The 26,816-nt window shown below is 35.2% G+C and overlaps 1 protein-coding gene, 1 non-coding gene and 1 pseudogene across 3 annotated transcripts; 2 read left to right on the top strand and 1 right to left on the bottom strand.

Moving 5' to 3' along the window:
- Positions 1-4,690: 4,690 nt before the first annotated feature.
- Positions 4,691-12,923, bottom strand: LOC146953455 (B3 domain-containing transcription factor VRN1-like). Of its 2 annotated transcripts, none has more exons than XM_085710068.1 (3): positions 12,760-12,923; positions 10,535-11,093; positions 4,691-5,042 (listed from the first exon to the last, which is right to left on the bottom strand). In XM_085710068.1, exons 1-3 carry the CDS (start codon positions 12,817-12,819, stop codon positions 5,032-5,034), a joined length of 630 nt encoding a protein of 209 aa, XP_085566194.1. In that variant the 5' UTR covers positions 12,820-12,923; the 3' UTR covers positions 4,691-5,031. The 2 variants fall into 2 exon arrangements, with proteins under 2 accessions (XP_085566194.1, XP_085566187.1); XM_085710061.1 differs by having other exon boundaries at positions 4,691-5,008.
- Positions 12,924-13,469: 546 nt separating this feature from the next.
- On the top strand, positions 13,470-23,109 carry LOC146953454 (uncharacterized; annotated as a pseudogene).
- A 3,113-nt stretch (positions 23,110-26,222) lies between these two features.
- On the top strand, positions 26,223-26,321 carry LOC146953453 (small nucleolar RNA snoR69Y). Its single transcript, XR_015025097.1, has one exon. It is a non-coding gene; the product is annotated as a small nucleolar RNA snoR69Y (small nucleolar RNA).
- The last annotated feature ends 495 nt before the right edge of the window (positions 26,322-26,816 follow it).

The following is a 26,816-nucleotide window of genomic DNA, read 5'->3' as shown; positions in this document are numbered from 1 at the left end:
CCGTGTGGACCATTTAGATATTTTATGGTTTTAATCGATGCATCAACTAGATGGTCACATGTTTGTTTATTGTCAACACGCAACCAGGCGTTTGCGAGATTGCTAGCTCAATTAATTCGAATAAGAGCTCACTTCCCTGATTATCCTGTAAAGAAAATACGTCTTGATAATGCTTCCGAGTTTTCATCTCAAGCATTCAATGAGTATTGCATGTCCATTGGAATTGACATTGAACATCCTGTAGCACATGTTCATACACAAAATGGACTTGCAGAATCATTTATTAAGCGCTTAAAGTTAATTGCAAGACCACTTCTGATGAGATGTAAACTCCCAATTTCCACTTGGGGACATGCAATTCTGCATGCTGCAACATTGATTCGCATCAGGCCAACCAGTTATCATGACTCTTCCCCTTTGAAATTGGTTTTTGGTCAAGAACCTAATATTTCCCATCTACGAATTTTTGGATGTGCGGTGTATGTTCCAATTTCTCCACCACAACGCACTAAGATGGGTCCTCAAAGAAGGTTGGGAATATACGTTGGATATGAATCTCCATCAATTATAAAGTATCTCGAGCCCACAACAGGAGATTTATTTACAGCTAGATTTGCTGATTGTCACTTTGATGAATCAAATTTCCCAACATTAGGGGGAGAGAAAATGCAGCTGAAAAAGGAGATCAGTTGGAATGAACTTTCATTGTCTCATCTTGATCCTCGAACTAAACAATGTGAACTAGAAGTTCAAAAGATAATTCATTTGCAAAGCTTAGCAAACCAATTGCCAAATGCATTCACTGATCCAAAAGGTGTGACTAAATCATACATACCAGCTGCTAATGCTCCAATAAAAATGGATGTTCCTGTTGGACTATCTCATATTGCAAACAAGTCTCAACCACGCATGAAGCGTGGTAGACCAGTCGGTTCCAAAGATAAAAATCCTCGAGCAAGAAAAGGAGCTAAAAGAAAAGATGGTCCAAATGAGGATATAGAAACTTTAAAAGAACCTTCTGACATAATCAATATTTCAGTTCCAGAAGAAGCTGATCAGGTACCTGAAATACATGAAAATCAAGAGATCTCAATAAATTATGTCACTAATGGAATACAATGGAACCGACATGAAGTCAACGTTGACGATATTTTTGCATATAATATAGCGCTAAATATGATGAATGATAACGAGGATCATGAACCTAGGTCTATTAAAGATTGTAGACAAAGCGAGAATTGGCCAAAATGGAAAGATGCAATTGGAGCAGAATTAAACTCGCTCAACAAGAGAAAAGTCTTTGGACCTGTCGTCCGAACACCTAAAGGAGTGAAACAAGTTGGGTATAAATGGGTGTTTGTGCGAAAACGTAACGAGAATGGTGAAATTGCAAGATATAAAGCAAGACTCGTTGCTCAAGGATTTTCGCAAAGACCTGGGATTGACTTTAATGAGACATATTCACCCGTAGTTGATGCAACTACTTTTATATATTTAATTAGTCTTATAGCTCATGAAGGGCTAAATTTGCACATGATGGATGTGGTCACTGCCTACTTGTATGACTCACTTGATAGTGACATCTACATGAAGATCCTTGAAGGATTTAACTTGCCTGATGCAAATAGTCCAGGATCTAGGGAAGACTACTCCATAAAATTAAATAAGTCTCTCTATGGGCTAAAACAATCTGGACGCATGTGGTATAATCGCCTCAGTGAATATTTGCTAAAGGAGGGATACAAAAATGACTCTGTTTGTCCATGTATTTTTATGAAAAGATCTGAAAATGAATTTGCTATAATTGCTGTCTATGTTGATGACATAAACATTATTGGGACTCCCAAAGAGCTTCCAAAAGCCATAGATTGCCTGAAGAAAGAATTCGAAATGAAAGACTTGGGAAAGACAGAGTTTTGTCTCGGATTACAAATCGAACATTTAAATAATGGAATTTTTGTGCATCAAGAAACTTACATAGCAAAAGTGTTAAAACGTTTCTACATGGACAAATCTCATCCATTGCCGACTCCAATGGTTGTTAGATCACTAGATGTGGAGAAAGATCCTTTTAGACCTCGAGAAGATGGTGAAGAACTACTTGGTCCTGAAGTACCATATCTTAGTGCAATAGGAGCACTAATGTACCTTGCTAATTATACGCGTCCAGATATATCATTTTCTGTCAACCTATTATCAAGATACAGTTCTTCACCTACACAAAGACATTGGAATGGGGTCAAGCATGTATTTCGTTATCTTCGAGGTACAATGGATATGGGTTTGTTTTATCCTAAAGTACCCAAACTAGAATTAATTGGTTATGCAGATGCAGGTTATTTGTCAGATCCTCATCATGGTAGATCACAAACAGGTTATTTGTTTACAAGTGGAGATACAGCAATTTCATGGAGATCTGTGAAACAGACAATAATAGCAACATCGTCAAATCATGCGGAACTTTTAGCATTACATGAGGCAAGTAGAGAATGTGTTTGGTTACGATCCATGATTGAGCACGTACAAAAGAATTGTGGTTTATCCTCCGGAAAAATGGATGCAACAATTATTTACGAAGATAACACGGCATGCATCGCTCAGTTGAAAGAAGGATACATTAAAGGAGACCGAACAAAACATATTTCTCCAAAATTCTTTTTCACTCATGATCTTCAGAAGAATGGTGATATCAGCATTCAAAAAATTCGGTCGTGTGATAATCTTGCAGATGTTTTTACAAAGTCACTCCCATGTAAAGTTTTTGAGAAACTTGTACTAAAAATTGGTCTTTGTCGTCTAAGAGATATTTGTCTTCATGAGGGGGAGAAATAAATGTGTTCTGCACTCTTTTTCCCTTCACCTAGGCTTTATCCCATTGGGTTTTCCTGGTAAGGTTTTTAATGAGGCAGCTCACACTCAAAAGGATATTGTACTCTTTTTCCTTCAATAAATTTTTTCCCATTGGGTTTTTATTTTAGTAAGGTTTTAATGAGGCATATCCTCAATGGACATCCAAGGGGGAGTGTTATAAATATTAATAGTGGATGTCCAAATAGCAAATTGGTTAATGGGCCATTCCACTAGGTTATTGGGCTTAGTTCATATGCTACTCTATTTCCCTATAAATAGAGCTCATTGTAACATTCATAAATATATTAGTGAATAAGAATACTTCTCCTTATTCTCTCTTCTTCTCCTTCTCTCTACTTCTGTCTCTATTTACTTATATTCATAACAATCTTCCATTTAAGAAAATGAGTTGTCGTATTTTTTAATATGATTGGGGATTGATGATCAATTGACATTTCACCATATTTTTTATTAAATGCAAAATTGTTTTGATACACTTTTAAAGAGGCATTTAGTAAGCTTGCTTACCAAACCCATAATCTGATCAAGATCATGCAATCATAAATATTTATGAAATGCATCCGTTGTACTTGTACTAACGGCTACTCTTTACATTTAATTGGCAACGACTAAATTCTTTCAATTGTACCTCATCATATTTTCTGCTATAAATAGGTGCATTTTAATAACTCTTTTAAACAACTGACATTTGCGCTCAAACATTGTCAAAAATATTTTTTGTCACTCTTGTTCTTTTTACCCTTGTTAATTTATTATCTTGAGAGCTATTTTATACTACTAGTTGAGTTGTAGTATTTGTACTTCAATTTGTTATATCTAAATATTTGATGTATTATTTTATTCTTGTAATTCTTTTTTGTATTGGGTGGGATCCCAAAGTTTCAAGAGAGGTGATATCTCTTGGTTTTAGAGGCTCTTCTACAAAGAGTAATTTTGTTTGGAGAGTGATCGCTATTTTGTAAAGGTTACTAGCTTATCATGTTTAAAAGCTTGGTTAGTGAAAATCTCAAAGGGCTTTTCCTTTAGGCTAGACATAGGCCTTGGTGTTTTAGGTTGAACTAGGATAAAACTCTGTGTCTTTTCTCTCATTCTTTTATCTCTTTTATTTTATTTGTCATTTATTTTATCTCACCATCTCTGTTTTCATATTTATTTAAACATTTTACAAGCAATTTTTCTATTTTGTTAAACATTTTTTTTAAGTTCTTATTTAAATCATTTTTTAAAGAACACAATTCACCCACCCTCTTCTGTGTTTGAAGTCACATATTCAAACAAAAAACTCCAAAATATTATGATGAAGGTCTTATGATGTTATAACCATGCCTGCAAAATTAGAGAACGGAATATGACCCGTTAGAATACGTTTACTTGGAACAAAATTGCAATTTCGCAAGTCTTGGTTGAAAAATAAAAATAAAGTGAAACGTCTTTGAAATGTTACGAAACTTTGCAGATCCTTTTTATGTATTTCTATAAATGTCTCTGCAAACAATCAGCTCAAAATTTGATTTCTAGGTTGGGGTTTTCGTTGTTTTGTTTTTTGAGTTTTGGCGCCTTTAAAATTCACAATTAATTCGTCGTTAGTTGAAAAAATATAATTTTTTGTGTAAAGTCGTATTTTAATGTCCTAAACACGCCTGAAAAAAATCATAAAAAAATTTAGGAAAAATTACACAATTAGTCCCTTAAGTTAAGGGACTAATTGTGTAATTTTGCCAAAAATTTATAGGGTTAGAATATATATTTTTTATTTTACAGGGTCATTTTTCAGACTTCGCATATATTACAGTGTCAATTTCAATAATTAACCCGATAATAAATCAACAATAGTTCTATTAATTTCAAGGTGATACGTCATCAATAATCCAAAACATGCATAAATCATCGAATATATAAACAGTCGCAACGAAAATAACATCGCTAAACATCATAAAATCCTAATCTCCAAATCTCAGATACGTCACATAGTAAACTCAATGGTTCCTCAAAACATAAAATTCATAAGATAAATAAAATCCCTGACATCATAGTCAAAGCACTGCTACTAAAACTCCAAATAAAAACATAGAAAGGCGAGTAGGCGTCAAGCCATCCTCGGGAACTCACACCGATCAAGCATCCTCATCCTGCACATCTACACCACGAGGATGTAGGCGATCAAAAAGCCACTGGAGGATAAGATATATGTTCAACATAAAGAAGATCAAACTCAAACATAGTATTTAGGTTTCATAAATACACATATTCATTTTCTAACAATACTATAATCACATGTAAGCTTATTCAATCAATTTAAATAAATACAACAACCCTCAAATCATCATCACAAGTATACAACTAATATTCACATCGTCACTTTATCACCAAGTCAAATATATATCATTCATACTTCGCCGACATCATCAATTCACACAATTATCACATGAACGTACATAGTCATGTACACATCTTCACACAGATTCACATAATCAAATACAATACTCCTACATACACTCATATGCACGCAATGCTCTATTACGACTCTGTGGTACCATTTTGGATATCGGAGCTATGTTACCGAGTGATCCCACCGTCGCTTGGACAAACATGAATGCATGAACATATGACTCAACAAACATCATCATCAACATCATTATTTTCAACGTCGCTATATCAGCATCGTCATTTCATCATCATCATCATCATCATCATCATCATCATCATCACTTTCATCATCAATATAACATTTATCACATCAATGAAACAACGTTTCTTCATATAGCCAAGTTTGCATTTTAGACAATTCATCACTTACACTTAGTTAATCAATATTTCATTCACATAACATTAACCAATTCAACCATTATTCAACAAATAATCATCATCATATCACCTTACTAGTCATCATGCCATAATTCATCAATTCACTAAGCTAGTATATTTTGCATAATTCACAAAGTCTGTCTATTTTCAATATTTCACAAAATCCAAGTTTACATGCATAAGAAGTTAGGTTAATTACTCATACACCTTCAATTATACTCATATTAATCAAGTTTAGACATTTGAAACCTATTCACATGCATTGGATACCTTAAAAGGTAAAAAAAAATTCCCTACCTAGGATGGGTGCACATTCGTGCTCCCTAGGTGCGAGCCACACACACGGTTCGTGCCACAGGGACGCACGGTCGTGCTTGTCTAACAAGACTGGGACTCTGAAGTTTTCTGTTTTTAACGGGAAATACTGTTTTCAACACAATTTTTCAATCCAATTCACATCAAATTCATCTCAAATCATCCAACCAATGTTATCTAATCACTTACACATCAATTTTACCTTAACCAACTTAATCTTACTCATTTTTAACATCACTTAATATGATTATAATCTATTACAACTTATCACTTCAAAAAACCTGTTTCTTCACATGATAACCTACACCCAAACATAGTAACAACAACAACATAATTCCACCACTTTCACATACCCAATGTCATAGCAAGAGGATAAAACATAAATCTAACATCATTAATCAACAACTTCATGATTTTCATTCAATTAAGTTAAAAACTCATAATCACCAACTTATCATAACCAAACATGGATTCTCATACAACAACGACAACAACAACAACAACAACAACAATAACATGTTTTTATCACTTTTCACATATTCAAAATAACCATAATAACTGGAGCACGAAATTAAGCTTAATTCAACAACAAATTCATAAAAATACAAGAACACACATAATCCACAACCACATAATTTCTCATAAGTTCTAGACGGTGAAAATAACTTTCCCTCTTGATCCAATAAGCTACCCTCTTAAACTTTAGTCTACCTCTTCACTTTAGTCCTTCAAGCTTTCTCCTCTTTCTCCCTTTAGATTTCCTTTCTCTTCTATCTTGCTCTACTCTCTCTCTTTGCCTCTATTTCTAAACTTACCAAATGATTTCTTAACCCTAAATTGTGAAGACTATCACTCTTAAATATCCACATCAATTGAGTTTGGTTCACTTAACTTAACTCTTGTTAGGCTTAGACACTATTATCACTCATAAAAATAACACTACAGATTTACTTCACTTAAACCCCCTTTTTACTATTTACTTTTATTCTATTAATTGCTCAAACTTGCTACTAATCTCATTAAATAATCCACCACTTCTAAATTACTACAATACCATTGACTCTCAATCTACCAAAATACTCTTAATTCCTCAATTTCTAATAAAAAATCAACTAACCCAACAATTCAAAAACATTAAACAAACAATTAAATAATTAATCAATTAAAATAATAATAAACTAAAAAAAATTGGGATGTTACAACTCTCCCTCACTTAAGGAATTTTTACCCTAAAAAATTACCTGAAGGAAACAACTCCGAATACGATTCCTTCATCCGACTCTCCAATTCCCAAGTTATGCTCTCTCCGGTAGGTCCTACCTAAATCAATTTCACCAAGACAACTTTTTTTCCTCTTAACCGCTTAACTTCTCGATCTTCAATCATTAACGACACAGTCTCAACGGTTAAATTATCCCTTTCTTGCAAATCATCCACTTCAATCATATGCAATGGGTCGTAGACATACTTCCGAAGCTGAGACACATGAAACACACTATGAAGATTCGACAACAATGGTGGCAACACAATCCGATAAGCCACTTCTCCTACCTTATCTATAATCTGATAAGGACCAATAAAACGCGGTGTCAACTTCTTAGACTTCAAAGAAGAGCCAACACCGGTCATTGAGTTAACTCTTAAAATACACGATCTCAAACTTGAAACTCAATATCCTTCCCCCGCTTATCATGATAACTATTCTGCCTACTTTGCGATACTTTCATCTTCTCCTGAATCATTTAAACCATTTCTGTAGTCGTTCGAACAACTTCTAGTCCAATCATAGCACTCTCTCCCGACTTATACCAACACAACGGGATCCTACATCTCCTTCCATACAACGCTTCAAAATGTGCCATTCCAATACTCGAATGAAAATTGTTCTTGTAAGTAAACTCAATCAACGGTAAACATTCGCTCCAACTCACACCTTGCTCCAAAACACACGCCCTCAACAAATCTTTTAAGGACTGAATGGTTCTCTCTGACTGACCGTCCAGAACACAACCTCAACTTCGTTCCCAAAGCTTCTTGCAAACTCTCCCAAAATTTGGATGTGAACCTCATATCTATTTGACACAATGCTAGATGGAATACCATGCAATCTGATAATCTACTCAACATATATCTCCACTAACTTCGCCGTAAACATACCAGTCTTAATAGGATTAAAATGTGCTGACTTCGTCAACCGATCCACAATCACCCAAATCGAATCACTTCCCATCAAAGTCTTAGGAAAACCTCCCATAAAATCCATCGAGATATTACCCCGCTTCCACTCGGGAACAAACAACGGCTGCATCATTCCAGACGGCTTTTGATGCTCAATCTTAGACTTCTGACAAATCAAACAGGCAAACACAAACTATGTTGTATCCCTCTTCATTCTTGGCCACCAAAATAACTTCTTAAGGTCTTGATACATCTTCATCGCTCTGAGATGAATACTCAACTACTCCGGTGATCTTCCTCTAAAATCTTCCTCTTAAGTTTGGGTAAATCTGGCACACAAACTCGATCACGAAACTTCATAACTCCATTCTCATCCACTCTAAAGTCCTTCTCTTTACCTTGATTAATCAACACCAAACGATCCACTAGTTCCAAATTCACTTTCTGAGTTTCTTTGATTTCCTCCAAAATGTTACTTGTCAACTTCAACATTCCTAATTTCACGCCACTAGGTGTCAACTCGCTCACCAAACTTAAATCTATGAACTGCTCAATCAACTCCAATTCCTTTACCATAAGTGCCGACATATGCAACGACTTCTTACTCAACGCATATGTTACCACATTGGCCTTACCCGGACAATAATTTAACTCAAGAGTCCTAATCCTTAAAAAATTCCAATCATCTCCTTTGCCTCATATTCAACTCCTTTTGATCAAACAAATACTTTAAACTTCAAACCATACAAGTAGTGCTTCCAAACTTTAAGCACAAACACAACTGCCGCCAATTCCAAATCATGGGTCGGGTAATTCCTTTCATGAACCTTTAACTGCCATGAAGCATACGCCACAACTTGACCATTCTACATAAGCACTCTACCCAATCCCATCCAAGACGCATCACAATACACAATAAAAGACTCATTCGCATTCGACAAAATTAAAACTGGCGCATAAGTCAACCTCTTCTTCAACTCTTGGAAACTCTATTCACATTTGGCATCCAAAACAAAAACTTGTCCCTTACGAGTCAACAACGTCAAAGGTAAAGATAACTTAGAAAATCCTTCTATGAACCTCCGGCAATAACCCACCAAAGCAAGAAAATTACGGATCTTAGAAACTGACTTGGGAGCCTGCCACTGCAACACCACATCAACCTTTGACGGATTGACTCATATTCCACCTCTCGATATCACATAATCAAGGAAACTCACTTCATGCAACCAAAACTTATACTTCGACAACTTAGCATACAACTTCTTCTCCTTCAAGGTCTGGAACACAATCCTAAAATGCTCTGCATGCTCCTCCTCCGACTTTGAATACACCAAGATATCATCTATGAACACAACCACAAATTGATCCAAATAAGGATGGAAAATTATATTCATGTACTCCATAAATACACCTGGTGCATTAGTCACACCAAAAGACATCACATAATACTCATAGTAATCATACCTAGTTCAGAATGCAGTCTTCGGTACATCTTCTGACTTCACTCGTATCTGGTGATGTCGGGATCTCAAATCGATCTTGCTAAACACTTGCGCTACAACCAAATGATCCATAAGATCATCTATCCTTGGAAGAGGATATTTTTTCTTAATGATAACCTTATTCAGTTGTCGATAATCCACACACAACCGCACACTACCATCCTTCTTCTTAACCAATAACACCGACGCTCCCCACGATGAAACACTAGGCTTGATGGACTTCTTATCCAACAAATCCTCCAACTGCTTCTTCAACTCACCTAATTCCGATGCAAACATCTGATATGGTGTCGTTGATACATGACTAGTTCTAGATAACAAGTCAATCATAAACTCCACTTCTCTCTCAAGCGGTAAGTCAACAATGTCATTTCGAAAAACATCTGGAAACTCATTCACTACCGGAAAATCACCAACTCTCGTCTCACTTTCAACCTTCAATGAAGCAAACATCACAAACACCTGAGCTTCTTCACCCAACGATGCCTCCAATTACCCCACAGTTAAGAACTTACCTTCAACTCGCTCATCCAGTTTAGAAAACATAACACTCTTGGTTAAACAATTAAGATTCACACCAAAAGACAACAATCAGTTCAAATCGAAAATTACATCCATTTGTTCCAAAGGCAAACAAATTAAATCCATCTTAAAATCTACATCGCCAAAATTCAATGGGTAATTCAAACAAGCCAAACATGTGGTCACCGAGCCATTGGCTGGGGTGTCAATGACCATCCCTTTCAACATAAGAGACATAACTAGATTAAATCGTTTAGCACAACTAAGAGAAATAAATGAATATGTCACACCAATATTAATATTAGCAAGAAAATGAGAGTTGTTAATGAAACAAATACCTTTAATCAAGTTGTCCGGCTCTGCACCCTCCTCAACACTCAAAGTAAACACCTTCACATGAGACTTCTCCATCTTCAACTTCTTTCTTGAAGTTTTCTTGGTATCCTGATTTTCTTGTCTTTGTTGGATATGATTCTCCGCTGGTATCAGTTGATCCATACATCCAGTAGAATCATTGCCTTGCAATGCTCCAGTAGGGTTTGAAGGTGCTGAATCCAGGAAATCAAAGGAGTCGATATCTTCAATGCCTTCAAAAATAGGATTGCAGATTTGATGGAAAGGCCCTTCAACCCGGCTCCTCATTGTTGAATAATAGTCTATCTCAGCAGTACGGAAGATATAAACGATGAAATTTGACTTTCCTTCGTATGTGAATACTAGTAAGTATCCAATGTCAATTGAGTAGCGTTCAATAAAATCTTGCCAGCCATCCACAAAAGAAATACAGTTGTCAACCTTTTTCAATCCTAGACGCCAGACTGTGCCGCCAGGAACAGTGACAGTTGCGACATTCGAAAGTTGGGCTCCATGTTTCCTCCCAAAATTATCTGGAATCCTCTGCAATTGAAAATAATATTGAGCATCCAAATGTTAGTAAATGCTCATAATAAAAGACTAGAGATTTTAAAATTGAGATATGAATGAGTCAGAATCCAAAGAGGAAAAAAAAAAATAAACATAAGCTTGGAGTCGTTACTTGAACACAAGATTTTACATAACTCATAAAGAGATCATTTAAATCAAACTTAAAATGCTTATTTAAACTTAAATTAATAAGGATAAGAAAGTATCTCTATTAAATAAATAAATTGGTTTGGCCTAAGTATGACCCCAATTGTTCACTCCCAAAAAGCAAATAAATGAAACAACACACACTAAATCACTAATTAAGCTAAAGTGTGTATGTATATATGTGTGTGTACACACACACACACACACACATACACACACACGAGAAAAAACAAGTAAACCATGTGCGCCAAAATAGCGGATTTCAAACAAATAGATATTATATTGAAACAAACTGAAGCATAACAGCAGCAGAACTGTGCACAACATCACGGCCAAGGATTTTTGGCCGCAAGGCAACATGCATAAGAACAAACATGCAACACAGGTGAGTTTCTAGAGCAAGGCAGAAGGATCCAGTCACGGGAAGAAAGGATCCGATCACAAGGCATGAAGAAAGGGTTCTCTGTCACACGTTTAAAGATTTCTTAGTGAGAAGAGGTTTTTCATTTGCAGTTGTAGGAATTTGAGGATTTGCGGCTCCTCTTACCCCAGGTGTGTTAACTTTAATCGAGCCATGTACTCGGCCCAATATTAACACACAAGCACACACTTCTTTAAATTGTTCAATCTCAATTAATGATATGTGATGTGATATTAACTACCATTATGAATATTGAGATTCGTTTAAAAAATGAATTTCTAGAACACTACAAGCAACTGCAATCTAAAATTCATCATACTATGCCTTCAAGTGTTCATAGCAAATACATGAAATAAAGTCCAAGTAGAATTTCATAGGAAGCATAAAAATCCGTTCAATGTGTCATATATTAATGATTTTACAACAAAACACCCAAGAGCGTAAATTCTATCAAGAAATCAATATGATAGAAAATTCAATTTTGATGACACAAATTTAGGTAAGAATTTCTCATTCAATTTTAGGAATAATAATCGACATAGAAGCTTAGATACAACTTGTAGATGATCATCAAAATCCAACCAAAAACAAAATCAATTCCAAACAAAAAATAAACTTCAATGAGTGAAATCAATATGATAGCAAATTCAATTCCAAAGTCACAAGTTATGTTATGATCAAAATAGTCAAATTTTAGGGCTAATAATCAGCTCAGCAACCCAGATACAAATTCCAAAAAATCATAAAACCTAAGCAACACTGTATCATATTTCAACACTTTTCTACGAATTTAAGCATAGAAATCAAACCTAAACTGAACGAAAGATCATGGGTTTTCGGGTTTACAAAAAAAACACTTTTCTATATAGAATCTCGACAAAAAACCCAAACTTGAAGATCAAAATCATGGGTTTACAACAATACCAACAAAAATTCAATCTTTATGAAAAGGGGAATTAGGGTTTATTGCGATACCCTAAAAACCCATCATAAGATAAAAAAAGTCGAATCATAACACAAAAGTAATTGAAAACAAAAACAAAAAAATGAAAAGAGAGAGTGTTTTGTTACCAATTGCTTAGATTGAAGGGTTGTTGGAAGAATGAGCTTGTTAAAAGAAGGACTAGGCATTGTGAGAGAATGAGACTGAAGAAATTGATTGAAAGTTGAAAACTTTGAAGGAATCACTGAGATATGAGTTGTTGGGTTGGGTTAGTTGTTTTTCACCTTTTCAGCTTTTCAAGCAAACAAAAAACAAAACCCTCAATTTCATCAAATTTAAAGCTATTAAGTCATCTCCATTTTTTATTTTATCTAAATAAACCAAAACATTTTTTAATATTTTGATTTCGATATGTGTCTCCTTAGTATTATTGTGGATACGGTAGAATCATGGTGAGTCACGGTATATATTTAGATAAATGAGATTCTAGGATATCCAACATGATACAAAATATACATATAGGCGGATATCAAAATAAATTATCATAGTGAGTCATCATGATTCTAATTTTATCTTCGACTCTGATGCTAAACATACGCACAATGTATAATTCAAATAGTTTGCATCATGCACAAGTTTTTTTTTGTTGAGATTTTGTGGGGACAAAATTGAGGTTTGTTGCCTTTCTGCTATAGAGAGATGGGGTGCAATGTTGTTTTTCATATTGAGGATGAGTTTTTTACCGATTAGATGTTATTCTATATCAGGGAATAGAGTTTATTTTTAGCAATGTAAGGATTGAGATTATGATAAAACTTAAATTCGTATGTTGAGGAAAATGGAAGATCTAGAAAATGGGTTGAAAGCAGTGGTATTGGACGTTGAAGTTGTTGAAATAGGTTTACATGTTATTAAAAGAAATGATGAAGATCATGTATATGATAGACAAAATGCGGCTCCTATATTTAAGAAAGTGAATAACTACGCATTTATTAATATAGATCTTGGTGTTGACGTTAATGGTGGAGAAAGAGTTGATATCAATGATGACTCGATAAATGAAGTTCGTTTTGATGACAGTGAAGAATATGTAGATAAGAGTTTAGAATATGAGTTTGATATTGGCGATTTACCTATGGAAGGCATCAAATAATAATAAATGGAAAATGGTATGGAGTTAAGACTACGTCAAAGAAATATATCCATTTAAAAAGAATTGTCATTGAGAAAGAAGTTAACTAGGGAGATGTCATTGGTTTTCTTTCTTCAAAGGGTGTCATCCAACCAACCATAGAGATATAAGTATTCAATTTAACATTAATGGGTTCAAAACGTCCATTAAATAATTACAATTGTGATATTATAACGAGGTATGCATTAGTAATAACGATACTAAGAAAACTTTTAAAAAGAACCATAAATCATATTCGCGTAAGCTCTCTGGCTAAGTTTTATTTCTTGCACTACATAGTTGACTTTTGAGATTGAAGGTGTTTCCGGTGTCTGACACGCTTTAATGCCTGAGGAGAGAGCATCATATGACATTTTGGCTATGTTTTTAGTACTTTTTCTTTGCATTTGAAGACAAATAAGATGAGAGATAGAGGAGTTGTTAATGGTTTGAGGAACATATTGTATTGTTTTCACTCGAGTCGTTGTAATTCAGTTTTATCCTAGATAATGTATCTCCATTGGTGTTTTGAGTGTTTGGTAGTGAGGAATCATGTAAATCATCAAATCAAGACACCATGTGAAGGATCAAGGCTGAAGAATTGAAGATCAAGGGTTCTTAGAAGATTGTTAAAGACAATACAAAGTGAAGAAAATTCACTTCAAGTTCCTAGGAGTTTTCAAATGAAATAAAGATCGAAAACGGGAAGAAAACGCATGAAATCGCACCTGAGGGGCTGCCTCAGGCGCCCTGCACCTTTACCCATTCTCCATGCGCCTGGGACGGTCTGGGGAAGGATTTCACTGCTGCTCTAGGTGCCCTGCGCTCCTGCCATGCGCCATGCGTCCAGTACCGGGTAAAAACCCACTTTTTGCTTGTTTTCCAAGCTGGATCGGCGATAAAGCACAATTTTCTTCTCTTAACCCCTAAGTAAGCTAATTCTAAAAATAGAGACCCTTGCACATTGTTTTATTCATTCATAAACCTTGACGGTTCAGAGCAAGCGTCAAGTATCATAGATTCAAGGCTGAATTTCTCCTCATTTTATTCTTTCTAGGGTATGTTTTTTTTTTGTTTTGTTATGATGTCGGTTGCCATGAGCAACTAAACCTCTTGATTAGGGTTCCACGATGAAGCCCTTCTTATTTGTTGGAATTTATTAATAAAGTTTTCGTTCTATTTATTTCTTTTATTTTTCTTGAGATTTAAATTAGATTGATGCCCATTCTTAATGCTTTTGAAATTTGTAGGGTAAAAGTAGGAACTGATATCCCGAAATATCCAAGTTGATTGGACTTTTTAACGACTTAATATTTCAGGTTAGGTTTGTGTTGTCTCGGGATTGCTTTTAATTCGTTAGCATAGTACACGACACCGGTTGGTCATATACAAGTTAATCCAGGGACTTATAACGAGTAATATCGTTGTGGCACATTAAACCAATAACGAATAGAGGGATTCAAGGAAACCTTAATCGTCGTTAATCATCTGAATCACAAAAACCTAATCTCGCATTGGGTAGTGCAATTAAACCCTCTAATTCTTATCATCTTTTATTATTTTCCATTTTAAAATAAGTTTTGCGAATTATTGAGTTGAACGACTGATGGCAGACCATCTTACGTTATTCTTAGCATGCTTTTCAGTCATTTTCAAGAGGTTTTAGCAGAAAAAAGGAGGAGTATTAGAACAATTGCCTATGATTTCGGGACTTTTGTAATGTTTTCTATATTTGAGTCTGTAATTCTAGTTTTCCTGAAACATAGCAATTTTAGGTGGTTTTTGAATTAATTCACGAAGAAATCATGAAATCGGCAAATCAAGAACATCTAAAGAATTGCCAGGATTTTGGGAAGACTAATAATGAAGATTCAAGAGGCCTCATGAGACATTACATAGGGAGGAATCTTGTTCCCAAGTTCCGAGGCAAGTTATTTGAAGACGAAGACCTAAAAACGACAAAAATCGGAGGAATTGGGCCCAAGAAAGCAATGTCATGCGCCTAGAGCATGGAAAAGTTGAAGGATGTGCCTAGGGCATGTGTAAATTTGGACTATATGCGACCAGGGCATGCCATATGTGCCCCAAGCATCTCAAATGCGAAGGGCGCAGGCGTAATTTTATTCATTTTTGTGGGTTTAACCCGCGTTTTTAGCCCAAACCCAGTTAGAAATCTCCACTATAAATACTAGCCTTCCTCATTCAGAATTTCTAGTTCAGAACTGTGGCAAATCAAGAGGAAGACAACTTTGGAGCTTCGGGAGAGAATCTATCTTCTACTTGATTTTCTAGGGTATGTTTTTATCTTTAGTAATTTGTTTTTAGTTACCATGTGTAACTAAATCTTTTTAGGTTATAGTTCTAAGATGAACCTCTGTTTATTTTTGTTGGATATTTATTTAATATAGTATGTCGTTTATTTTATTTATTCTTTTGTTCGGTATTAAGTTCCTGATTAAGTTATTTATTTCAAAGAAGCGTAACCCTAGATTAGGTACTTAGGTTGTGACAGGGCCTAACATTACTACTATCATCTTGTTTCTTATATCTTGATATTTATAGCATTATACTAGTAACTATCTGTCTAGGAAGTAAGTGATTATTAACTAGCAAAAGATACCGAAAGAGAGTTGACCCTAGTTGTAGGTAAATAGGAGGTGACATTAATAAGACTGAGTGGTGTTGTATCGAACCTAGGATGTAGCTGGTTAGTAATTAGGGAAACAAGTGTCTCCGGGGAAAAAGGCTTTATCGAACCATTCTTTTGAAACCCTTAGTAAGATAGACGTAGATTAGGGCGTCCCGTTTGTAGAACTACTAAGAGTGTAGAGAGAATGTTCTATGAGTTTCCTAAGATTCATAGATGGGCAGACCTAAGGGAACCTTGGCCTTCATTGCCTTGGGAAACACTGGAAATCCGATTTAAGTTTATGTTTCAATTACCTTTGTTATACACTAATTTTGGACCTAAAAATACTTGCTCAAAATGTTTTTCTATCTTTGATATGTGTCTATTACTCTTGAAAGATTGGCAATTTGCTATTACTTTACACTGATATTCTACCCTGCTCTATCTTCCAATTTTGCCTCAAAAATCTTTTCAAACTGTGAATTTGTTTATGTTTTCTTGCATTTAAAACCATCCAAATGTTTTTCTTGCATATCAAGTCATTTTGAAGTTGTCTCTGATCAATTGCATGTTTCTCTGCACTTTATTTCAATGTTATTTGCAAAATTCATAACAAAGGGGTATTTTAGTCATTTCATGTATCCAACTTCATTTTAATCTCTGAAATTGCCTCTGAGTCTTTTCAATTGGTTTGAATAAAGTCTTGGCTTAATTCTATGTCAAATCCATTCCAAAATTACATCTGAATCATTTTAAGTCATTTTAGTCCCTGGAGACATTTTGGTCATTTCACATGAAATTTTGACAGAGAGAGGTTACTTTGAAGTACCTCATTTGTGTAATTGGTTCGTTTTAGTCCTTTTTGTGTCTTTTATTGGTTTCACTTTACGTTTTTTTTCCAATTTACCAATTTTATTTCAATTTTATTATTAATTGCATTTCAGTCCTTCAAGTTTTAAAAATTGCACTTAGGTCCTTTTCTTCCATTTTATTTTTTCTTTCAAAGACTTTTTCAATTTTACATTTTAGTCCTTTAAGTCCAACTTTTGTTTTTAGTCTTTTTTATTTACAGTTTGGTCCTCAAGTTTAGTCAATTGCAGAATAGTCCTTTTTTGCAAAATTGCAGATTAGTCCCAAAGTCTTAAAAATTGCAGGAAGGTCCTCAGGTCTATTTTAAGCCAAGGCCGAGCCAGTCTCAGTCCAAGTACAGGTGTCAGATTGCAATTGGTTCAGTGGTACACATGGCAGCCTATATAAGGCCACCTAATCATTGCAAAAAAAAAAAATCATCAATCACTTTCTGCCAGCTCACACAAACACGTTTCACCCATTCCCTCTCCTCTAACAGAATCAAAACCCACTTTTTCATCAAGAACATGATGAAGCTCATGAAGAACTTCATCATCTAACAAACCCTAACCGTTTCCAGATTCACCAAAGCCAACACAAATCAACAAATTCATCATCAAATACACAAAATCAATACAAATTTCCAAAGATCGAAGCCAAAACGTTTTCAATTCAACAAATCTTTTCGAATTTAGCGAAAGTCCTCAGTGATTACTTGCGTAATCATCATCATCGAACTTTCATCCTTGCAATTCAAGCGTGAATTCGTCAACAATCATGACGAATTCAACACGATCACAAGGAAAGTGTTGAGAGAAAGAAGAAGAGAAGTTGAATTCGAAGTGAACCAGAGAAGAAGAAGAACAACAACGAAGCACTTACCAGAAGCTCAGAGAAGGTTCGAGAAGGTTTTCTTCGTCTTCTCACTTGAATCTCCGTTCAAATTTAGGTAAACTCATGAATCCTTCTCGTTTTCATTTTAAATCATCATCGAAGGTTCGTAAACGTAAATAAACGGTGAAACGAAGTAGGTTAACAAATTCCAGAACTTGTTCTTTCGAAAAAGATTGAAAAAGATTGAAAAAGAAAGACACAGAAACATCAAATGTAGATCTACAGAGTTTCACCGTTTATTTCTCAAATCTAAGTTCATATTTGAAATCAGCATGAAAAATAGAGTAGTTTAGGGTTTAGATCCATGTAGATCGGAGAAGATTAGGGTTCCGTCACCGGAATCTTCACCGGCGGTGGTCAAGTCCGCCGGAGAAGATGACGGAGTTTTTAGAGAGAAGGGAGAGAAGACTGAGACGTAGAGAGAGAAAGGAAAGAGTGAAATGAAGTGAACCGGTCCACAAACCCTTATATAAGCAAGCTGAACTGGTCTGGTTCAGTCTTGGTTCACTTGGCCTTGCATCCTGGCCTTTAGATCTAGGGTTTGATCCAATTGGATCAATCCAACGGCCTTTGTTGCTTCCCTGTAGATCCAGGATCCACTTCCCCTTGGGCCTGGGCTTTGGTTTGGATTTCTTGCGTTGTTCTTTGTTTTTTTTGCTATTTTCATCACTGTTTCTTGCTGTTTGCACCCCTATATGTTCAAAAACTTTGATAAAAATTCCATAAAAATTTACACATGTTCTTGATGATTTTTGTGATGTTTTTGTGCTATTTGTTTACTGAAAAACTTGATAAAAAAAATATTGACGTATTTTCTTGCTTATTTCTCGAGTCTTGTATTAAAAAACCTATGAAAAATTGCTTGATTCCCATTCTAATTCTTGAAAATATTTGTGATCCATGCTATGTGATTTTGTGAAGTTTTTTACCTTTTGTTTTGAGTGTGTTTTGCTGCATGTGTGAATAATGATTAATTGCTTGCTTTGCAAGTTTTGTTAGTGGATAAATAATGTAAATATGTCTAAATTCACTTCAAAATGCAAAGCTTATCATGTTGCTTTGATTCTCATTCTACAACCTAAGTCTGTGCCTTTGAAAAATGTGTTGAATTATGAGAATTATAGGCCAGGTGATTCTTGTATTTTTGAGGTTGAGTTTTAGCTATATTTTGCATTATCTTGTGTTAATTTCTATGCTCTTGTTATAGTGTTTCACTTGCTTTACCTTTACCATATTACACCTTATGCTACTAACAATTTCATTATGTTTCATTCATCCATAAGCATCTCATCCTCCATCTTATATTCTTAGTCTTTATTTTCTTACACTTTAAAATTCATGCAAAAGTTAGAATGTAAAGCCTAGGGATTTTGTAATTTTCTTTATGCTTTTAAATTCTTGCAAGACCATAGCATGTATTTAGGCCAATGATGTAAAGGACAATGGACTCTAATGATGTACACTGACACAAGCACCGACACATGCACACACATCACATGGACACTTTAGATGTATGTTTAGGGAATGTATGTTTAGATGTATGTTTAGGAGCCTTGAAACTTAGACAAAAATTCTCTTTTCAAAAAAAAATATAAACAACATCACTCAAATCATTTTCCAAATAAACCTTGGGATCAAAATCCCATTGTATTTTCCCTTTATTTTCTTAAACAAAAAACTTTAATGAATTCTAATGATACTTAGACTTTCTTTTGCAAAATGATTAATTCAACCTCATATTTTCGCAATCTTATGCCCTTGAGGCCTCTCTCTCTCATTCTTCAAAATTCCATTTTCAAAATTAAAATCAACCAACAAAAACAAAAACATTTTTGTGGCAGAGAACTACGGTGGATTTGATCCCTTAAAAGGGTACGTAGGCAAGGAACCAATATTCCTTCAATTCCAATAAAACAAAATTCAAACATCTTCTTCTCCCTCTAATTCTTGGCTTAGTAAACTCTTAGGTGTAAATATCATCTTTCAAATAACATTTAAAAATAAAGCGCGCGCGTAGAAAGTAAAGACGGTTCCTATAGGATACTATAGTCGTTATGGGTGCCTAACACCTTCCCGTAGCGAAAACAACTCCCGGACCTCGATTCTCAAGGGTTTTGCTTGTTTTTTCCCTTCCCAAGAAAAAATGAGATATCAAAGGTTGAAAAGGTTCAAACGTAATCAATGTTTGACACCCAAAAAACCAAGATAAAACAACCTTTGAATTAGAAAGACCCCGCACGTGCAGTTAGCCATCGAAGGGATAGACCAAAGGTTAGTAACATCCCAACGACCTCATCACTTGTATAGTCTATCTAAGATAAATAAATGTGACATTGCTGTTACTTAATATCTAACAATATAAATAGTGGGATTCAAAGAATCCTAACCGCTGCTTACTTTTATGGAACCAAAAACATGTAAACTTTGCAAATAGATAAAAATTGCAACCTTTCTAACATGACAAATGTGTTGAAAGGTCATAAAACCGTCGGACGTCCAAACCCAAATGAATGTGTGCACCTTTATGAGATGGCTGAGTCAAAAGTTTCTCAGAGGCAAATGCTTATCAACTTAAGGAAGAGGAACATAAACACTTCAACTACTATCAAGCATGTTGATAATGCTTGTCACAAGTTTAGGAAACCCATTAGGGGTTCGAGAACCGACATGCAACATCTCTTGAAGTCGTTGGTTGAGAAGGAGTATGTGTATCATTGTAGGAATTATCATGATTCCGATGATATCAGTGATATATTTTGGAAGCATCCAGATGGTATCAAGTTGTTTAACATGTTCTCTATGGTGCTTGTGTTGGATTCCATATATAAGACCAACAAGTAGCGTCTTTTGTTGCTTGAGTTTGTCGGCAACACTTCTACCCAGCTAACATTCTCCATTGGATTTGCTTATATGATGTATGAGAAGGAAGATAACGTTACTTGGGCTCTTGAGAGGTGTCGTGAACTCTTGCATTCCAAAGTGTAAGACGGTTGAAAAAGTACTATTTTGGGTCTGGTGAAGGAGAAGATTGTGAAGTTTTTGGTGAATAAATTCATGCATATGGGGAATACTACAACAAATAGAGCTGAATCTGCACACGCCGGTTGAAAAAGTATCTGACTAGTAATATGGGTGATTTAAGTACAAACTGACAACAAGTTCACAACATTCTAGAGTCACAACATACTCAGATACACGCTTCCTTTCAGACGAGCATTATCATGTCTGAACATAGATTCAAATGCAAACGTTTGTCGTCTAACTTGATTCAAAACATATCAAAGAAAGCTTTACATTATCTCGCAGATGAGGCCGATCGAGCAGCTGATATCGGAACAAATAAATCCAGGTGTGGTTTTTTGAGTTTGATCACTTTCGGATTGCCATGTGCGTGTGCAATTGCATTGAAGATCAAGAACAACACCCACATATGTTTGGATGCAATTCACACTCACTAGAAGAGGTTGAGGTTCGAGTATGAGGGTTACATGAAGGATAGGAAGGAAGACATCTCTCTGCTACCGGAATGGGATTTGCTTCAGGTATTTTCTATAAAACATGTGTTAGGTTCTGTCCAGATTTTATACTTTCTGCCTCTGTACTAAGTAATTTTCGATTATATAATCCAAAATGTTATAGCACATTTCAGATTATATAATCAGAAAATATAGAATTTACGCTCCATGCAACGTGAACAGGTACATGTGCGTGGGGTGTATCATAGAAATTCGGATTATATAATCCGAATAGTCACAAGACATAACAGAATGCATCTTTTTTTAACTAGTTCTTAAATTGACAGTTTTTTAAACGCATTATAGGCCCGATTCAAGAACGCAGATTACAACATGAAGTTGCATATCAAAGAACAATTTCGACAGTTTGTTTTGCCGGAGACTACCTCTATGCGGAAACCGCAAAAACGGGTCACCACTAAAGGAGCTCCAAAGAAAAATAAACAATTCATTGGTCAACAAAGCGATCGCCTTCCCTCTCGGAGATTTTTGATTCTCAAGAACAACAGACACAGGCTTCACATGCAAATTCAATAGGGGCAAGTAGAAAGAGTGCACGGAAAAGAAACATGTCTCCTAATCCTCATAAGCCAATTCCCAAAAATCCTAAGCCAATTTCGAAAAATCCTAAGCAAATTCCAGTTAAAGTCCACATACAACACAAAGACCAAATCCCACATTGGATGCATGACTTTATTGAAAATGTGGTGGATGTAGCTGTTGATGGTCATTGTGGGTTCCGTGCAGTTGCGGGTTTACGTAACTTGAGTGTTGACGATCACCAAATGACCTGTTACTAGTTGCACAAAGAGCTAATCAGTGAAGGAAATGCTCGTTATCGGCGGATAACTAATGATGATAGGCTGTATAAAGAGGTCTTGGGTGCTCTAACCTTTTCTGGTATTTGTCCTGCACCACCGGATAAATTGATGACCATGTTGGATATGAGTTTTCTCATTGCACAAAAATACAACCACGCCGTTGTTCTACTGTCCATTTTGAAATGGCGATCTGAAGTCTTTTTTCCTCTATAGGGTGAACCGCCCCTTGTTGAGCGATTGATGTGTATGTCACATGTCAATGACAACCATTTCATGATTATACATTTGAAGGATGGTTGTCCCATCCTCCCACTTGCCAGCTATGGAGACAACATGCTTGTGATGATACCTTAAGCTTGCCTGATAGATATGTCATTGGAATGGCCGACTATAATGAACTATGTCGGGTGGCGGGTGTTGAAGTCATAGGTGATGACCAAGATTTGTACATTATTGAAAATCTTGATCTAGAAGAAAAAGTTGTTGCTAGGAAAAACGCTGAAGATGGTGTGAAGCTTGAAAAGGAAAATAGCTTTAATCTTGATGATGTTGACATAGATCTTGGGGCGGATATTGACATAGATCTTGGGGCGGTTTAGATTAAATATATATCATCATTTTTTGAGGAAATGTATATCATTAGTTGAAATGTATATCATTAGGTAAATATATATATATTTATATATATATATATATATATATAGACACACACACACACACACACACACACACACACACACACACATATATATATATATATATATATATATATATATATATATATATAATTATTTATTGGTACAATTTTATCATTATTGTCTTTTACTTAATTTTTTATCTTAAAAAAACTATGAATCCACAAAAACATGCAAAATTGTCAGTTATGTCCAGTACTGTCAATACTGTGGCAGTTCAGATTACATTTTTCGAAGGGTATTTTCGGAATAAAATAGGGTGCGCGAGTAGCCTATAGGATGAGAAAAGTAATAGTAAAAAAAAGAAGGGTTAATTATGTTTTTGGTCCCTATAAATATGTCAACTTTTTGTTTTAGTTCCTTTAAAATTTTCCTTCAACTTTTAGTCCCTATAAAATTTTCAATCAACTTTTAGTAAAATTTGTATTTTTTAAGTGCAAAAATGTATAGAATATTGTAAAAATCACTCCAAAAAAGATTAGAATTATTTTAACAAAACATGAATTCAATATGATTTTTTTACCGCCAAAAATATAAAAATTCATATTTAATTCATGTTTTAGTAAAAAATTCTAATTTTTTTTTGGGAGAGATCCTTATAATATTATGCATTTTTCTAAATTTTTTTATTTAAAAAGATGAATTCTACATATGATTTTACTTAAAGGAGGGACCAAAAGTGATGATTGAAAATTTTATAGGGACTAAAACTTGAAGGAACATTTTAGAGGGACAAAAACGAAAAGATGGTATATTTATATGGACAAAAAACATATTTAACCCAAAAAATAATTGTCTATTTTGAATTTGAACTAGTTGGGCTTGGGCCAAGAAAATAAGAAAATTGTTGTTCACACACATAAGAAGGCTGAAACACATATGTAAAAGACCGTAATACCCCTCGGCAGTTAACTGCCGCCGGTTTCAATTTCCTTGGCAGTTAATTGCCGCCGGTACCAAATTCCTCGGCACTTAAGTGTCAATGCCCACTGAAGCTATATTTGTAGAAGTTGCTGCTTATACACAACTTGTTAAAGGTTTTAGGCATATTTTATCAATGCCGAATCAAAAACTAAGCAACATTTGAACCAACATTAACATTAATAAAATATCAAGATTGATGCGACAAATAAACGGAAATTACCAACATACGTTAAATTTAAAATACGATAACATGTCATCAAAATACAAAGAAACTAAGAAATGTCATGAAAATAGAACGAAACGAACAAATGTCATGAAGACTAACACCAAGTCCTAAAACTCTATCCTAAACAGAAAATACTCCTACTGCTGCTGCTGCTCCTGCTCGGCATGCTGTCTCCCAACCACCGGGCTCGCCTCCTGGTCAATATCGGTGTGATCTGCTCCCTAACATGACGCATGGCTGCAAAACATTGCTCAGGGCTCATCACCTCCCAACCCAACTACTCATCAACATAGGCAACAACGCCAAGAATCATCTCATAGGTATCAGGCGAGCCTCTTGCCTTGTACTGCTTCCACTGATGTGCAATGATCTGCTCCTCATTTGCTGGTCTCAGAGGAGATCGCGGAATAGGTGGAAAACTCTGAGGGTGAGACACCGTAGTGTACCATAGTACATTGCCATCCTCCATCCTCCATGTGAGTACGGAAGTCAATGAAAGCCTGCATAATCTGATTCGGCCGCAGCTCAACAGCATCCATCGGATGTCTAGGGACGTACTGCACGTATCAGCACTGCCGCCTAACTCTCTCGGGCAAGTGACGATACACCTTGTCAACACCGCACATAATCCAACCTGAATACCAGAAAATCTCCTCAAAATCCTGGCTCTCCCTATGCTCTTTGTACGGCCTCCAGGTAACGTCATCAAACCACACTTTATCAAGCAATGAGCGATATGTCACCCCCTCTCCATGACCCTTCTGTAACACCCATTTCGCCACAACCAGATAGTTTTACGTATAGTCAGGATATGGATCAACACTGAATAAGCCAGGAAAATGCGCCAAAAACCATCCATGCACAAACCAAACAGATCACATTTATAAGTTATTACGCAGAAAAAAAAAACAAAAAAAATGTTAAGGTTTAAAAGTGACAGACATGTGACATCATCCAAAGTAATGGGCATCTCCCCCACAGGCAAGTGAAAACTGCTGGTCTCGGTATGCCACCTCTCGCATAAAGTCATAAGCAAAGCATGAGGCACAGTGGCGTAGCCAGTGTAAACCAAATCATGTAGCCCGCTCGCCCTAAGCGGACCCCAAAACCATTCCTAATTATTGTGTGGACGTCGGAGATCCAAAATCTTAACCCCATGATTAATGGCTTTTACTTTTCGCTCTTTACGAATATGAAATAATAAAAAATAACATATTTTAAATAACTTAAACATTGTAGACATTTAAATAAAAAAAAGACATAACACATTTAAAACTTAAAAAAAAAGACATAACACATTTAAAAATAAAAATCACAAATTTAAATTGGTGCACGTATTTCTAATTTAAGACATAACACATTTAAAACTTAAAAAAAAAAGACATAACACATTTAAAAATAAAAATCACGAATTTAAATTGGCGCACATATTTCTAATTTAAGACATAACACATTTAAAACTTAAAAAAAAAAAGACAAAACACTTTAAAAAAAATAAAACATTTAAATTGGCACGCACGTGTAATTTCAATTTATATTACGCGCGACATTTTAAAATTAAATTTCGCATGCCAATTTAAAACATAAAAAACAATTAAAAGTTGATATAGTATTTAATAAGTATTGCATACGATAATGTTAGATAATTAAAAATAACACCTACGTTATCTGAATTATACCAGAGCGGCAATGCAACATGGTTGACATAAGAGAACATGAGAGGTGTATTTTCTGGTCCTCCAGGAAAGAGAGGCTGATCAGGTAACGTCTTTGGGGTTGTCGCTGCTGCAATGTAATCCTCATCTAATACAGGCACAACATCCTCCGAAATATGCTGGTCGTCATACCCACCATCAGTGGCATCATGTATCTCAGCTATGATGATAAATGTGTATCCCAGCTCATTATGAGACTTTTTTGTAAGGTCCGGGAATTGAAATTTTCCACACTTAAATCTGAGTTTTTCTTCACACACTATTTTATTTTAACTTTGATTTGTATCTCTTTTTTTTTTATTAAATAAAACTCTAATAAAAAAAGATAGAGAACCAATTTTGAAGGAAACTGATTTTGTTGTTAGAGATTGAAATCCTTTTTATTCAGTTCTGGGTTATTATGAAGCTTATCAAATGAATGATGAATGTGAGAGATAGGGATGAGTTTGAAGATTTAAGATCTGTTTTTTCTTTTTTCAAATCAATTTTTTTAGGGGGTCAAAAAGTCTTAATGGTGCATAAGAGATATGTGATGTATACTCTCTTTTGGTGGCATTTAGCCTGGGAAAGGGGATTTTGAGTAATGATATTTTGACAGCCATTTGATGACAACTTTGTTGACAACCTTGTTTTTCTCACTTCTTATTGGTCAAAAACAATGGAGAGAGAAAAAGGAAGAGAGAGGATAACAACATCATGTGAGTATGAGAGAGAAAGTTGTCCAAAAGTTGTCAAAAAGTGGTTGT

Source organism: Medicago sativa, chromosome 1 (genome assembly GCF_051527215.1).
Source record: "Medicago sativa cultivar Bolivia chromosome 1, Bolivia_mono, whole genome shotgun sequence".
Classification (NCBI taxonomy): Eukaryota; Viridiplantae; Streptophyta; class Magnoliopsida; order Fabales; family Fabaceae; genus Medicago; species Medicago sativa.
Note: the sequence above shows the minus strand (reverse complement) of the source record. Positions and strands in the feature narration are given on the sequence as shown.